The following is an 18,203-nucleotide window of genomic DNA, read 5'->3' on the forward strand; positions in this document are numbered from 1 at the left end:
TTCCAGATCCCAGGTCCAAATAATCAGGTGTTGGCTCCCTTCACCCCTACAATTTGAGTAAAAATTCACTGAAACCTCCAAGGATTGCTGAGAGAAGATGTGATTTAAAGACAGTAGTGTTCCTCCACACCAAATTCCTACTAATTTTAATACTCAGTTCAATAAATAGAAAGACAGCCCTTGCCTTTTTTTTTTTTTTTTTTTTTTTTTTTTTTTTTTTTTTTTTGTTATTACAGAAGACAAACAAAAACCTTAGTGTTCCCTTACAGATTCATTGCTTTCTGTATGTTTGGCTGGATCGAACTGGAGCAGGTTAGGTTCCTCCAAAACATGTATTACACCGTCTCCCACTGCATATCCAAGCCCCTCATCTCTTTAGTATAAAAAAGGAACCTTTTCTGTGCTTGTAAGTGGGAAATTTAATTAGCTGAAGGTTTATGTTTAATGTCAGGTGTCTGAAACTCTTCAATAAAATAGAAGTCTCTGCTGCAAGAACAGAGAATACTTAAACCACAACTGCTGTCTTCTCCATGATCTCCCCAAAACTGCTCTTCAAAAAGAACCGTGTGGTTTATAGCAATACCATTACTTGGTCATTCTTCTTAATGACTGTAATTAAACCATGTTATGTCTAAAGCAACTCCTACTGAAACAATGACAGCAACTGCCAGAACACAAGCAAGCAGACAGGATGAAAAGAGCAGGAAAATGAGTCAACGGCCATAACTGAAAGAGTGAGATAAAAAAAACAAACCACAGGTACGAAAAGACCAGTTCTCTGAGGTAAACTGCTGGGACAGGTGCTCAAGGTAGCCTGCTATTGCTATAGAGGTAGGACTGAGATCACCACTCTGCATTAGTGGTTGCAGCTTCACTAATCTCTGTAAATGGGTTTCAGTTCATTTGGGTTGGGAAACTGGATGTTAGAGCAGCCCAATCTTCTGCTACATATTGTAAGAGAAATCTAGACTGAGAGAATTCTGAAGAAGACTGAGAGATGGCAGAACAAACAGGCTGAAATGTTTGAGCATGGGTCAGTCAGAGTACAAGAATCTGACTATTTAAGCTATTTATTGTATTCTGACTTGCTACTGCAGTGGCTGTGAAGATGAATATTGACTTTTTAGGTAGAAATAATTTATAGTTTTTAATTGCCCTTAAAATTGGAATGAAAGCAACATTCTAACAGCAAGAATTACACCATTCTATATCCATACACAGAGTCCATGGAGCACGGTTGAAATGGCACCATCTGAGTATTATATTCCATAACATCAGTCATGTAACTATAGAATGGAAGTAAATTAAATACAAACAACTGTATCCAAAGCTTGAATAGAAAAGTCTTTTTATCCAGGACTAGAAGTAATGGCTTACAAAATATATTTCTTCATCTATTTCTCCTGTTACAGCATGATTCAGTTCTATAATTAAGATGAAAATTGAGTTTGCCCCTGAGTCTGTAAGTTCTTTATTTGGGGAAATAATAAAAAACCTTCTTGATTTCCTACTTTCACATTTATCAATCTCAGTCTTTAAAAAAATGAACTTCCATGTCATTTTACAAGAGACTTTGTGGGAAAAATATATGGACCTCCATAAAACCAACTGCTATTTAGACCATTTGCTTGTGCCACTTAAACATGAATTCCAAGTATTCCAATTGAAGTACTGTAAGCATTGAAACTTGTAGATTTAAATTCTGTTAAATCTCTTCAATAGTTTTTAACTTATAAAGTGCTACAACTGGTTAGGGAGCAAGAAAACTGCTGGCATTGTAAGCAGAGAAACTACCCATATTTACTGGAAGTTTGAATCTAAAAATACTTATTTGTAATTGTACTTATTAGTACAAGGAGCCTTACTGAAGTTAATCTATTTCATTGTTGAGAACCATCACATAACTGTAAAATAAGGCATCTTTTTCTCCCATGCTCACCATAACTTACATATTTCAATTACTTTGCAACATTATACTGCTTTTGACTGGGATATAGTTAATTTTCTTCATAGCAGCTGGAGTACATTTTGGGTTTATGTTGAAAAAAAGTGTTGCTAATACTTGGATGGATGTTTCAGTTATTCCTGAGTAGTACTCACACAAAGTCAAGCCCCTTTGGCTTTTCACACTGCTCCAGCAGTGAGCAGGTGGCAGGTGCCCAAGAAGTTGGACAGAGACACAGCTGGAACAGCTGACTCCAACTGACCAAAGGAATATCCCATACCAAATGGTGTCACACTTAGCATATAAGTCTAGGAGAAGAAGGAACCTGATTATAAAATTGGACAGATCACATAACTGAAAAATATGCAAATAAAAACTTGTGATGATGTTCAAACAACAGAGGTATGTGAGAAAGAGGTAGTGGCACTAACTCTCCCATGTACTTCAAAACTGGTTATTTGGATATAGCCTTCTTTGGTCACTGAGTATCTTGTGATTTGCATTAATCTCTAGCTTAAAGAGCATTATGTAGAAACAATTACATTAGTAAGATAGAAACTCTATGCTATTCCTAACTGTTATGCAAATTTTAATTTCTGGTATGTATTTTTGAGTTAGCATTCAGAAAACACAATTTTCTTTTTGAAACTTGACACAGAGACAACACAAGAAGAACAAACAGAAGCACAGAACTTGCCAAACTTTATTTGTAGCCAGCTTCTTGTTCCTTATGTATCTGAATTAGCCTCTTTCTCCTTTTTAATTCCATTTCACTTCTCTGTCCCTTCTAAAGAAGACTAAAATTGTTCTGGGATACGCTTTCTTTTCAGAAAGTCAAAATGAAGAGGGAAATAACTGTTTCCTCATTATATCTGCAAAAGCTCATTTTAATTTTGGGTTAGGCCATTATGGCTTTCCATGAAGGTCCAGTTTCAGTTAGGATTTGCTTTTCACTTCACCTGAAAAGAAGTGTGGTTTACAAAACAGACTTCTTTCACAGTTGGAGGAAAAAAAAATTAACATCTTCAAACAGCAGCAGCAGCTACCAGATCAGAGAACTGTAGAATAATGAGGTTGGAAGTGACCACTGGCAGTCTCCAGTCCAACCTAACTTCTTCTCAAAATGTTATCAATATGAGATCACACCATGTTGCTTATGACTTTATCACGTTAGACACCAGAAATCTCCAAGGATGGAGATGGTAAAACCTCTCTGGCAACCTGTTCCAACGATGGACAGCCCCCGTGGAAAAAGTTTTTCCTTGGAACCTGTCTGAAATGCTCTTGTTTCAATTCAAGTCAGTTGTTTCTCACCCTGTTGTCATGGAGCACTGTGAAGAGGTCGCCTTTCTTGACAACCTCTACACAGACTCTGTTAGGCTGCCATTAGGTCTCCCTGGAGCCAACAAAGAAAGGAATACTTTTTCTTTCCCAGGCTGTACAAGAGCAGTACCCTTGGTCTCTCTTTACATTACAAATGCTATGGCTTCCTGACTGTACCAACTGCCCTCTGTCAAACTTTCTCCAATTTATAGATGTCTTACTTTTACTGAGGACCTAAAACTGGATGCAGTATTCTATATACCAAGAATCTTTCCTCTGGAGAAAATAAAAGGGGATTCCCCCCCCACCTCCCGAAGGTCTCCACTTGTTTCCCTCCTTTAGGCATGCCTGTGTGTACTTACTACACACATACAGATATTCTGGACCTAAGTATCTTTCCTCCGATTTTGTATGACAAAATGAGACTTTGCTTTTCCTGGATTATACTAATGTTAGTGAAAGTCAGATTGGTATAAAAATGCACATTTTAATGTCACTGCTTACACAGGTATGCATCCAAAATAGTTAATATACATACACAGTCGTTACTTTTGTGACCAAATCCTTGAAGTGTGTGTTAAGTCACAAGTACAAGTGATGTAGGTATCACATGTATGCTTTAATGTGAGCCTCTAGGTTTTTCTGTTTTCTTTGTTGTTGTTGGGTTTTTTGTTTTGTTTTGTTTGCTCATTTGTTTTTCTTTTCTTAAATTTGCTTCTTCTAAGTCAAAGGACGATGTAGTGTCCTGGTTCTGGCCAGCACAGGGTAAGTTTCTGCAGTAGCCAGGAGGGAGCATGGCTACGACCCAGAGGATGTTCTATACCACCTCATGACATTTTCCAGTGCTGGGGAGAAGGGAGTCTTTTCTGGGGAGAAGGGGCTCCTTCCCATTGGGATAGCGTGGCTGTGGTTGGGTTGGGGTGAGAATTGTGCATGTGAATCACTCTCTCTCTTTTGTACGCTTTTAAAATTAATATTATAGCTGTTACTGTTGATTTTCTTGTCTCATTGCTGTTTCCAGTAAATTATTCTTATCTCAACTCCTGATCTTCACCTTTTGTGTCTCCAATTCTCTTTTCCATCCTGTTGCAGAGAAGCAGGAGGGAGAAGGGGGGAATGAGAGAGTGGTTTGGAGAGTCTCAGTAGGACCACTAAACTGGGGAGTACCATTCTTAAAGCATGACTCAGAATTCTCAGTTAAAAAAAGGAGAAAGAACATAAAGTAGGAAAAATGCTTTTTGTAAGACCAGGGAAGACCTAAGAGCAAAAGGAGAAGTCACCAAATGAACCAAAATTCTTAAGCCCCTGCCATGCTGGGGCTTAAGACAGAAAGTGTAAGAATCTGGCGAAGACATGAGAGAGCAGTAGGTGAAGGGAATGTGCACCCAGCATTGTCACATTGCAGTTTTACAGTTCTCATGAAGACTGGAACATGTGTGGAAGCCTATATTTTGCTCACTGGGGAATTATGCAATCCAAAAAGAGAAGTAACTCCAGGGAATGCAGCCTTGAACAGCAAATCATAGCTAACTCACTTGGTTCAAAGCTGCAACCTTCCCCCTCAGTTCAAAACAGACTGTCTAAAACCACTCCCAGAGCTTATTCTAGACTACCATAGCATGGCAAGCACTATGAGGAAATAAAAATACCCAGCAGACATCTATACATGCGTCCCTTCCACATACAAAACAGAGTGAAAATTTTCATTCATTTGGGATGGCTTGGGAAATGCACTGTCTACCTTGTCATTCATAATTACTGTGGCCATCCCACTCTTGGCCTGGTACAGCTCCCAAACCTTCATGAACATGTGGCATATATTCTTTTCTGTCTTATTTGGCATGTGTTTAAAGTATTGTCACACTGTTGGATGGCAAGGGCTGCAGATGTTCATGTAACTTAAAGGAAACTGTAACCAAAATGCCAAGAAGTTCATAAGAATCCTCATAATGGTGCAATTAATTCCTAATCAAGTCAAAAGACAGGCCTGAGAAATTAAATGTTGCTGCTTATGCACTTATAGGAGTCCTTGCTGCCTTTTACAACCCTTGCAAGTTCAGCTCCAGGTGGCCTCTGGCTTTTCAAGTCATGTCTTTGTATATTTAAGACAGTGTTTCCAAACAGAGAGGTTGTGGAATCTCCATACTTAAAGACATTAAAAACCCCTCTGGACATGGACCTGGGCAACCAGGTCTCAGTGGCCCTGCCTGAGCAGAATTGGACAAGATGACCTCCAGAGGTCCCTGCCATCCTCAATCAGTCTCTCTGTGGATCCACTTTGGAACACATTAGCCTCTAGAACAGTGAGGTAGGCAGGAGATAAAATCTTCTACTTTAGATGTTATAACTTGTATAAATCAGTAGTGATACAATAGTTCTTGCCCCAGGGGATAATCAGGTGAGCATTCCCACACCTTCTGGATAGATTTTGCAAACGCTGTCAGCCAACTTACAGTGAAATTTTGACTGTTCCAATTAAGAGCTGTAAGTTAATAACATGGTACATTCTAATGCTGATTCCTGCAAGTCATTATTGTTAATGTTCCTGGGATCTAAAGCATTTACACAAGTAAATGGCTCTTGCTGCCTACTATACTTGTTAAACATCGTATGTTAGTGCAAACTTGATAGGCTATGCCAAAAATGTGACTCAAAAATCATTGAAAAGTCTCCTACAATGTGCATAGACAAACACAAGCAAATTCCTAATTTCTAAAATATCAATTAAAAAAAGCATTTCACTATTAAATTATTAAAAAAAAAAATCAACCCCTTTTAAATGAGTAATAAGGGCACCATAATAAATTCTTTCTAGCTTGGTAAATCATACCATAATTTGTGCACACACTAAATGCTGACCAAATTAATTAAGTGCAATAATCACAAATTGCTTGGGGTTTCTATTCACTATTAACAGGCTTTAAATAAATGCCTATGAGATTTAGGAACAAAAGTTGTTTTTGAAACTTCCCTCCAAGGTTTTAATAAACTTAATGAGAAGGGGAAGCTTGAAAAACCTCTAGAAACCTGAGTATTTTTCACTTTTGAATGCTGAAACACTGAAAACACACACAGTTCTGCTATTGCAAATGCTTTTTAGACATAAATAACTAGTCCTCTTTATTTCCAATGAGTCTAGTATTCACACTATATTTATTATTTACCTCTGTAGCCCACATCCCTCATCACAGACATTCAGCCTTCAGATTCACAATTTTCAGCTGTGTTGATGCCAATTCTCCTGCCTTTAACCTGCTGGCAGCTCTGTATCCCCTCTCACACAGGAGGTCAGGATGAAATGAGAGCTGTAACCCAACATCACTCCATAAAACAACCTAACTCCTTCACTAGACCACACAGAGCTTTTCCTAAGGGACTAAAACCCACTGATCCATGCAAATGTTCAGTGCAGCCCACCTAAATGAATGAGAATGGGTATTTCTCTCATTCTCCATACTGCTACAGAACATAAGGAATTAAAAGGCACATATATTGGGGTTGAAGAAGAAACCAGTATTTTAGAATTACAGATTTATTACTTTAAAATCTATATTGACTAAGTTAGGTATGTGTAAACAATCAGGGAAGAAACAAGCATTTATGCAATCTGGTTCTTTTGTCCATGTGTTTTTAAGTGATCACATTGCCATAGCACAGCTTTTTAGTGCAAAAATCAACCACCAACTTTTCACTTCCCTTAGAAGAAACTAATACAAAATTCAGGCTATAAGAAAGGGACTCCTATTTCAAAGAGATGGTTGGTGAGCAGTAAAGCAGAAATGCAGGCTTTGATTCATTGATGTATTCACATTTTTCCAACAAATACCTGTTTGATAAGGCCATTTCCTCACTCAGTCAGACATCGCACAGAAAATTTCCCCTATGAGTCACTCATTCGTATTAGAATCAATCATTTTACCTGTAATATACACGCAATGTTTGGATTTCTTCTTCGAGTTTTTTGCAGTGTTGAAGAGCAGCTTCCTTTTCTTGTTGCAAAGCTATCAATTCTGCCTGTGAAATGATAAACAACCAATAACCAATTCATTCAGAATATCCATTTTTTTTTTGAAAACACCTCAATCTGTGCAATAATTTCAACCATTATATGATTGCACACATAGAGTTACACTGTTGTATGTAACATAGTGGTGTGGTTTAACCCCAGCCAGGAACTAAGTACCATGCAGCTGCTTGGTCACTTCCCTGTCCTCCCACTGATGGCATGGTGAGGAGAATCAGGAAAGAAAATCAAACTTGTTGATTGAGATAAGAACAGTTAAATAATTGAAACAAAGTAAATGATAATAACAATAATGATACTAATATGATTAATTGTAATAAAAAGGAGGGGGACAGAGGGAGATAAATCCCAAGACAGGCAAGTGATGCACAATACAACTGTTCACCACCTGCTGACTAATGCCAAGCCCGTCCCTGAGCCATGATCACACCCTTTCTTGCTAACTCCCCCCATTTTATATAGTGGGCGTGATGTTTTATCACACAGAATGTCCCTTTGGCCACTTTGGTCAGTTGTCCTGGCCATGCTCCCTCCCAGCTTCTTGTGTACCTCCTCACTGCCAGTGCAGGACACATAGAAAGTCCTTGACTTGGGACAAGCACCACTTAGCAACATCTAAAACCTCAGTTATCAACATTATTTGCATACTGAATCTAAAGCACAGCACTGTACCAGCTACCAGGAAGCAAACGAGCATTACCCCAGCCTATTTAATTCTTATGAAATATTCTTTCTTTTTTTCTAGCATTGAATTTTTTTTTTTCCCTAGCAGAATCATGTTTTGAATGGCTTCTCCCATGTAAGTTTTTTGAATACCTAAGGTTAGAACTCTTCAGTTCAGCCAAGTGGTTATCAGCAAACATATTTCATATGATATATATGTGTTGCTATACTGCAAAACTGTTGACCAACATATAGAAAGTGAAGCAAGGCCCTTGGCCATGAACTACTGACCCATGACTCTGTTCTGCACCTGGTTCCCTGGCTGTTAAGGGCAGTTCCCATGTAGCAGCCCCTGGCTGATGTTAGCAGCAGAAGAGCTGCTGGATAACCAGGACCCTGAGCAGTGGCAGGCAATGAGCCAGCAGGGACTGCAGAGACTGGCACCGAGACACATGCTGGGATCTGGGTGCATTCTTACCCAGGATCTGGTTTATAGAGGGGTGAGGAATCCTTGAGCAATCACCATCATCTCCCATCTGTGAACCCCACGGGACACTCCCCCTCCCATCCTTGATTCACACTGAAGGGAGTGTGACTCATGACCATAATGGAAATTGCAGCATGTGGCTTGTAAGTCAGGAAGGTAGCCAGCCCCAACAGGCCTTACAGTTAAAGAGGAGGTAGGGAGAAATAAGTATTCATGCACATTTAATATGGGTCTATAGCTTAATCACCATTAATTTTAAAAGTCCAGTTTCAATAGCACTGCAGGACTGCCTTGAGGGCCCAGGTACCATATAAATAAATCAGTGGGTGATTTATTATTGTAACAACAAATAAGATCAGGCTTCCACAGCAATTCCTTGACACATGAGCCTGAGCATTGGGCTGTTTTCCAATGTTTTTAATTCATGGTGTAAGTTATTAATTGTACAAATTGTAGGGCCCTTAACCAAGAGGCACATGTGTGAGAAATGCCAACTGTGGATTCTGCCAACTCTTCAGGACAGTGTTGCGGAAAAGTTTCTTGGTAAATTAAAGACCTGTTATATGAGCTACAAACCCATGAAGGGAAATGCACATAGTTCAGCCTCTAAGTCTGCCAAACTCCCTGTATAATCATGAACGACTCTGCCTGTATGCCTCAAAATCTCTCTCCTAAAACAGGGCTCCCACTTGCTTCTGTTTCCTGTTTGTCTCTTAAGGCTGTAAGTTTTCAAGGCAGGTGTTTTACTGTTTACTGTCAACTCCCAGTCATCTATGGGCAATTCATTCTGCTGGTTGATTAATCATGTCCTGGATACTTGGCTGATTCCTGGCAAATTTTATTGAATACTGCATTGCACAAATGCAGCTACACAAGCAGTCTCTGAACCGTGCTGCTCAGTGGGTCATGTTGCACCCAGGGTTTTGCACTGCCCAGGTACAGGACCCACTGCTGTAACTGCGCCTGTGAGAGACATCCATAAAGTTTTAACAGGAAGTTCCCTGGTGAATAAAAACTTTCTTACTATATGGGGGGCGTTCCTTCAGCTTTAAAAGCAGAAAGCGTTAATGTTTAACATCTGAGTGACAGTGGTTTTGAGCTTCTGATACTGAAAACAATGCACTGCATGCTGGCAAGCCCTAACTTCTGTCAGAAAGAGGTTAAAATCCTCTGCAGGTGAGCCTCTTGCCTGGTGTAGCTTGCTGCCTTGCAAGCAGAACTCACAGAACACAAGATGTTAGCCAAACCAAGCTATTTTCTGTAATTATACTGTTCTGTAGGTGAAACAACATTCTTAAAATTGGAAAACACACTTGAATCAAAGTAGGTGGTTTGTTCTACAGGCCAGTAATTAACATCCTTGCCAATTTTCAGTGTACTGTGAAGTGTGATTGAAATGGTAGACTGGAAGGAAATGTTTGCAGCTGACACACCTACTCAGAGAGATTAACGGCTAGGCTCTTTGGAGAACTATCATAAAAATACACCTAATGTTCCACTTGCCGTTCAGGACAAGAGTCAGAGGCACTAGAGTCTTAAGACTATTATTTATGTCAGTTTTTCAGCAGACAAAACTGCACTGATTTGACTGGCTTTGCATCTGGGTTTGTACCAATAAAAATATCAGCAGAATCAGGTTCTTTGGATTTAAAAAAAAAACAACTCAAGAGCTACAAAAAGTGAACGGAAGAAAAATAGTCATTTGTTAGCCTCCTCAGTAACTTCCAGTGGAGTTGATACTAGGAAGCTTCATGAGACCAACAAAAATCCAAGCACAAGAGTCTCTGTGCACAGCATGCAGCCATGCGACAAAATGACCCATTGTTCACAGGCCTGAAAGGTGGTAAACACAAATAAAGGAGTCAAATATCCTCCCAAGGCAGAGATGTCTTCCTTCTCTAGAAGGAAAGCTAAACAGTGCTCATCATAAAGTTAAATTGCTAACTAAAATAATGGCATCTGCTTTACTATAAAGAATTTGGAAGACTCCTAAATGTATATTGAAATCCATCCATAGTGCATATGGCAGAAATCCTGCATGAGCTCACCTCTAGTAATAACAATAGCTGCTTGAGAACTTTTTAACAAAACATTGTTCCTCTGGAAAATGTCAAGCTGTGGAAATCAGAACTTTTCACAGAAATTGATTTGTTTTGATTAAATTGATTTGGAAGGTAGGGTAAAGAAGAAGCAAGAAGAAGAATTACACGCAGGTTCCTCTAGTGGCGGTTTCCCATAAAAAGGTCACTTTAGAGGTGAGCTTGGTGACCTTTGGGTATAGGTGTCACTCTCAGCAAAGCTCCTTTTTAACACTGGAAGGCTATTCTGACCTGTGAAAAATATTTCTGAAGATTTTATTTTGTCCAGAAGTTCCTACTTTCATATTTGGTTTAATGTGGATAGATCCTTTCCCATTCTCTTTCCCCCATCCACCTTCCTGCAAAGGAGAATTGTTATTTCTTTATTTTCCCGTTTTGCATTTTAGCAGTTATTTGGTGAAAATTTAAATTTTCCAATTAAATATAAAATCTAATTGCTGCCTATCAAACCAAAAATAGCTGATCTCAACTAAAGAAAATCTTGGTACTGATTTTTTTGCTGTTGCTTTTGTTTCAAAACATTTAAAGGAACAATGTCACGTGTTTTCTTACCACAAAGTCTGGAAAAATACAAGACATAAGCAAAGGAAAACAGAGGGTAAAACTAGTTTTTATCTTTTCCTAATTCCTCTAGGGCAAACATGAGCACCCTCAACTCTAATCTAAATTGAAAGAGGTAAGAACACACAGCCTCCTATGCTGTCAGGTTCTCTCTGGAACCTCACCTTCGTGCGAGAGATGGCTTTTGTAAGACTTTTTAATATCCAGTAGAAAGAAAAAAAATCCAATTAACTTGACTAATAGTTTCATAGCTTTATTTTTAATTGATTTATTTTTTCATGCATTTATAGACAACATATATATTCATATATATATATATATATATATTTTTATAATAAGCATTTATTTCTCTTTTCTGAGATAGGCTAAACAAACAGCCTTTTCTGTTACCTCTCACTAAGCAGGGTCTTCATTACCCTGACCAATTTGAATGCATCTCTCCACAGTACTCTGTACTCCTGCCAGTGGAAACCTCTTACCTGACACATTCTTGTACTCTTTTTGCTCCCAGTCACCCTTCAGCCTGTCCTCCTGCACATTGGTATTACCCAGTTGACAGTGGAAACTCTTATTCATCCTGAAAAGATAATACCTTACACTTGGCACCAAAATTCCACCCCACTGCTTTTGTTTTTCCATTACTTGAGGCCATCCCAATCTTTCTGCAAGACAGCTTGAACCTGCTTTGTATTAATAATATGTCCATGCCTTATTAAAAACAACTCCCAGCTGTATCATCAAGCAATTTTGTTGGCACACTGCTGCTCTTCATGCCAAAGGTTCTCAATGACAGCATTAAAGAAAACTGGTTCAGCACCAGATGGTAAGAAATTGGAGAGAAATTCCACTAGTGAAATCCTTGGACCTTAACATTTCTTCCTTTAAAGCTGTTTGCTGCTGCCTTCCTGCTAACTAGTTCCTTATTGCCTTTGACTAATCCCTCATCTCCTTCATGGGTACATGACATTTTGCAGACAGACATGAGCTAAATGTGCCCATTCTTCCAAAGAAGAGACGCTGGGTGAACCCAGCGAGCAGCAAGCAGCATTTCCCACATTAAGCTTGTGCCTGCTTGTAAAATAACAATATATGCATTCCCCACTGTAATTAATAATTTTTCATATGGCACAACCTATAAGCTTATGTGTCAGGTTATAATTAAAAAAGTTTCCTTGTCTAAATAACCAGTTATCAAATCAAAGAAGAATTCTTACATGATCATTCTTGTGTGAAAACTGTACTTCAATTCACTCTTGATGGGTCCATGCTTTAAAAATATTTTCCTTCCAAACTTACTCTGAAGTCTCACCATAAAGACTAACTGGTCTACAGTTGTCTAAATTACATTTTTTTTACCTTCTAAATATAGATGCTCTCTCTGCTAATTCCCTGTCATATTACACTGCACACAGCCTCATAAGATTTCTTCAAGAACTTTACTATCATTCCTGGAATTTCAGGTACCAGCTCTTTCAGAACTCGGGATGGAATCCATTCATTAACCCAATGCAAGCACAACGATATATTGAACTGCTGCCATGTATTCCATTTGCATACATTCACTTCTCTTATCCCTTGTCCTCACAGCTGGCATCTTCATTGTCCAATGCTGAGGGAAACAAAAATTAAAATCGCACGCTTTCAGACCTAATCCAGAATTACCCCTGATCTCCACGCCATTCTCAGACCAGTGGCATATTTCCTCTTTCCTTGCTCTCATTTCAGTTGTTACGCTATTGTTTGTGTCAATTTCCTTTCCAAGGGCAAATTTAGCTTAACCTCAGGCAATTTTCATTTGTCCCTGTATCTCCTGTTTTCTAAGACCTAACTTCCTTGCTTAACAAGTACCCTTCTTGTGGACAACTTATTTGTACTTTATTTGCATGGAAATATTAACTGACGCAGTTAGAATGGGCACCCTCTCTACCCAGTACAATTTCCCATGGCTTGACCGAGATACATGATAAAGCACAAGTATTCCTTCACTCAGCAGTAGTCACTACCAACATCTTGCTTTCTACTGACAAAGGATATTCCTTTGTGGATTAGAAGTGAGAAATCTGAGGAGTCTCCAAGTTAATTTCTACAATTTATGGTCTCAGTCATTTACATTGGTAGAGCTGCAAAGGGGAAAAGGAGGGAAATGACAGTAAAGGGGGAAAATGGCAGTCTTTCCACTCTAGGCACTACGTTATCTGGAATCTGAAATGGAATCTAGCCTCAAACAGACAACAGAGAATTGCTCCCACTTCTTGTGAGGAAGAAGTATGTTTCTGCTGATATTAGCAGGCTAGCTGGATAGGAAGAGATCAGGTGTCTTCTCAGGGCAGCAGGAGATTGGGAAGGCAAATAAAGGTTTCTTTCATTCTGAATTAGAATGAACATGCAAAAAAAAAACCCAACTCTGTAAAAAAAAATTAAACTGAAGAAATATCTTAATCTTACGCTATTTTTAATGCTTTTACATCTAACACATCATGTCAAGAGAAATAAATACTGCCTGATAGGGCAGGTCATGTTGTGACACATATGAGATCCAACTTCTAACCGTTCTGTTATTTTTACATTAGCAGCTGCTACTTAGTGCAGATTACAACAGCTCATCTTATTTTCTGTATCAAAGTGTCAACATATCAAACTGTTTCACCAACAATACAAGTAGGTAATGCTTTGATCTAGAAAAGAATATAAGCACTTGTCTCATTAATTAGGGGATCAGAGGTTTTCAGGGTCAAGAAAAAGACTCCAGCTAACAAGAGGACTGAAAATGGTTAGCACTCTGATAACACACTAAGCAATCTCTTTTTTTTTTTTTTTAATCACTGTGCTGAAGCGTCAAATTTTTTCATTATAATACAGAAAGGGGACACATTGACCTAGAAAATTAGATAAAATGTTTCAAATTGCATTTAAGTATCAGCTGGCTTCTACAATTTTAAAAATTAAAAGGTAAAATTAGAACTTACTATAGTAGTTGTTAGAAAATATTGTCACATCATGAAATACATAATTAACAATAATAAGTCCAAATTTAAAATACAAAAATTAAATGTTTTACTTCTGAAGTTTGAAATGTAGGTTTCAATATTTGCCAAATAAAATGTTTGGGAGAAAAACTGAGCTGGAAAAGCTTGGAATAGTAACTGAAATTATGAGAAATTCATGGAAAGTTGTTTCTCAACACACAATTTTCTAACAAAAATAGTTTTTCTAAACCTATCTTAACTTGGAGTAAATGGAGCAACTGTATTACTGATCCCTGATGGATCTGAACTGCTGTGGAGGATCAGTACAGCTAGAGAAAATACAATATAGAACCAGCTGAGGGTTATCTGTGTGTGTGAATGTCAGAGTAAGGGTGGCAATTGTGGGAACTCTTAACAGCCTTTAAGTTGCAGCCCTCACCAACCCTGCCACAACCACACCCCGGTTGACATACCCTTTAGGCACAAAGGAAAGGTATCTCAACAGCAAACATGACCTTTATAAGTTTGCAGCAGGATGAAACAATTAATCATAATATTTTATTCTACAATCTAATACTACTGTTAGTCCAAATAAATAGCTGTAATGAAACTTTTTTTTTTTTTTTAATAAAAAGCATTATCTCACTGCATTGTGAAGATACACTGGTTTAGACGGAAGTATTTCTGAGGACTATCAGACAGGATTTCTGACAGAAGAGAGAAGTCCTCCCCAGCCTTGTGATTAGGTTATTTGTTTTGAATGTAGAAACCTAATGCTGACTCCCAGCTTCTTGCATTAACCCACTCTGGGCAGCCTGGTGGACTCCTCCCAGTGAGACTGCTTCCCTGCTCCAAAGTAATGCGAATTATCCATGTTTCTGGTGACTATCATTGTCTCTCTTCTCTCTCCACAATTGACAAAAATATTTTTTTATTAAATGGCTAAGTATGTGAAAAGTAGATCCAAACAGGGATACATCATGGAAAAGAAGATGAACTCCAGAATTCAGCCATCAAAATGTTTGAGGGTGCCAAACTTGGATCAGGGAGCTGAAATAAGGGCTTTCACATACATGATATGAGAGCATCAATAGTGGCTTTTTATCCTGTATGATTTTCATTTACCTTACAAAGAATATATTAATGTTTTCTCTTATTGGAATAAAAAAAATGTAACCCTGAAATCTTCTTTTTAAGAGAAGAAATGGAATTGTCATTTTCAAAAAGTGTTGTGCTTCACGTCTATCTTATGTCACTTTCCTCAACTCAGCCTTTATGCTATCCCTAATTTAATATTTTAAAGGAGTTTTTTGGAAGACTTGTAAGAGGTATCACTATCTGACATTCAGACTCTTGTCTCTATCACAACAAATTCCCCAGTGAGAATACATTATCATACCAGATGAACATTGCTTGCGTGGTTGCTCATTTCTAAGAGATCCTGTTGTGACTGGGACATTAGCAACAGGTCACAACAAATTCTACACAGATTGTGCAATTAGAAGAAAAAAAAAAAATCACCAAATACCTTCTTACTGCTCTGAGAAAGAAAAGAATACAATAGCAATTTTGCAGAGACTAGATATGTATCTGGTTAATTTTATTACAATAAAAGCAAACAATATAATTATGCCTGACATGTGATGCCTTATTCTTGTACTACGTGGTCACCCCACATTGGGAAGAAGCTCACTGTACCAGCAGTATTTAACAAGCAGTTTGCTCTTTTACAAGCACATATTACAGGCAGATTTGCCCACAGAAGTGGGCCCATCCCTGGAGGTGTTCAAGGCAAGCTGGAAGGAGCTCTGAGCAACCTGGCCTAGTGAAAGGTGTCTCTGCTCATAGCAGATGGATTGGACTTAGATGACCTTCAAAGTCCCTTCCAACCTATGATTCCATAATTCATCAATTACCACATTATGTAAGAAAGTATCTATATGAAATGCTCATGATAAATTTCAGTGAGAATTAAGGATTTGCTCATCTAACCTTAGATATTATGAGACAAATTTTCTTCATCATCTGCAGTATTATTCTGTAATATGCTATACTTTTCCCAAGCAGTATACGGATATACTGAAAATTTCAGGAAAAATTACCTATTCAAAGGACAATCCAAGGCATGTGATAAGAGTGTGAGACTAATACATGGAAGCATTTTATTTTAAAGAATTATTTAGGGAGTGAGGACGATTAATTTGGAATTCTGCCATAGTGAGGTTGACACAAAACTGCAATTGACTTCCCAGGGTAAAGATTTCATTTATTGTTTCCATTATTTTGCATACATAGGTTAAAAACCCCAGAGATGCCATCATACATGCCAAATGTGCATATGGATAATTACCTAATGATACTATAAGTCTTATTTTAGGTAAGATACAACCATAGTGGATGACAAAAAGGCCCCTGAAATCTTCCGAGGATGACAGCTCCAAAATACACACTCATAGCTGGACTGGGCTTTGCACATAAATAACGCCATGTGCAGAAACACTGACCTTTTGGTAGGAGGGATTTTATTAAGAACACAAGCTGGGAGTGCTTTAAAGAGCAAATAGATAGGACTCTATATACAGGTAGGTAGATACTTGACTCACTACTAAATCACAATGTACACTGTGAAAAGAACATAAAAAGAAAACAATCAAGAACACTTTAATAGAGAAAGAAGAGCCCATTCACAACTGCAATTTCTGCAGAGTAGCCACGGCTTTACAATCTATATGAAAATAACACATGTAAATTAATTTCTTTACTTCTCAGATTAAATACCATTTACAGCTGTGGACCTGTGGAAAGGAAACATTACTTCATGTTCTGTAATTCAGGTTTGACCTTGGTGACACCACAAACTTTTTTCTCATCTAAAAATCCATTTGGAAAATGCAAATTCAAATAAACCATGGGAAAACATCAGCAATACAGAGAAACTTGTCTTATTTGAAGGTAAAATAAAGGATATTGTTTTGGGCATGGTGTAACCATGTACCTCTTTGTGGCTCCATAGGTAACTGGACTGGAAAACAGATACATCCCTTTAAGACATATCAGGTTACCAAATATAAGCTTAAAACAAAGGATAAAAACCATCTCTGATTTACTTGAATAATAGGCATGTTTCCCTCAACTCTGAGAGGCCTGACTTCATACAAGAAGATGATTGCACTATACATGAAACTTTACTGGCCACAGCAATCTTCTTAGGGAAAATCAAGAAGGAAACAACTGTGTAAGCTGAAGCGAGCTGAAGAAACCTTCCAGGTGGTGTCTGAATCCTACTGGCAGGTTACTCTGGAAAGGCTTCAAATGTCAGCACCCATGATAAACCCATTGTCCACAAACTTTGGCCACCGACGATTTGAAGTCAGTATCTGCCACAAACAGCAAATTGTCAGCACATGATCCAAAAGGTAATGTCATGTTGTCTCAGAAGCTTTGTGGTAACAAAGACCCTATTCAATAAAAACTTTACTCTCAGCCCCAAAAGTGTCTTATCCAGTTTGGGGAGGAACTGAACTGGCAGAATAACAGAAAAAAAGTTCATATTACAGCCAGACATGTTTTATCTGTGCAGCAGCCAGAAACTGTGTGCTCTCAGGGCTCTCCATCTGGCACATTTTTGAGGCTCCACTAACAGACCCCAAATTAACCACAGCACCCAACTCTCTATTGCTAAAAAGAACAGACCAGAAACTATGTTCCGACCTTGAGATCTACTGGCTGACTTTACTCATCTTAAAAAATGGTCAAAAGTTCTCTTCAATTCACCTTCCTAAAAGGAAGGGTTGCTAACACCAGACTGTCAAAAGGCCATAGGCCCTAGCACACAGTATATTCCAAAAGCATAATCTGGGAGAGCGGGTTAAAACCTTGCCAGGGAGTTCTCTAAAAGAATGCATGAATGGTTGCTTGTCATTGTGCAAGTCCATGCCCTGATCCTATTTTTGTTACTAGTCTAGGTTCAGATAACTGGCTTTGTCAACTAATAAGAGCTTAATAAACTTGATTAATGTTGATAAATCTGACTTTCTCTCATTCCCAGTAAGCTGGTGAGGCACTCAGCTGTTAAACAGGTGTCACCCACATCTCCATTTCAAGGATGCAGGAGTAATTCTTTCTCAAATCAAAG

The 18,203-nt window shown here is 38.3% G+C and overlaps 1 protein-coding gene across 1 annotated transcript in view; it reads right to left on the reverse strand.

Annotated features, from left to right (window-relative positions):
* Window positions 1-18,203, reverse strand: part of MIPOL1 (mirror-image polydactyly 1) — a 182,985-nt gene that overhangs the window by 39,864 nt on the left and 124,918 nt on the right. The window contains exon 13 of the mRNA XM_053981400.1: window positions 7,188-7,282. Coding sequence (XP_053837375.1) covers window positions 7,188-7,282 — 95 coding nt within the window. The remainder of the gene's footprint in view (window positions 1-7,187; window positions 7,283-18,203) is intronic.

The sequence above is a fragment of the Vidua macroura genome, chromosome 6 (assembly GCF_024509145.1).
Source record: "Vidua macroura isolate BioBank_ID:100142 chromosome 6, ASM2450914v1, whole genome shotgun sequence".
NCBI classification, from domain to species: domain Eukaryota; kingdom Metazoa; phylum Chordata; class Aves; order Passeriformes; family Viduidae; genus Vidua; species Vidua macroura.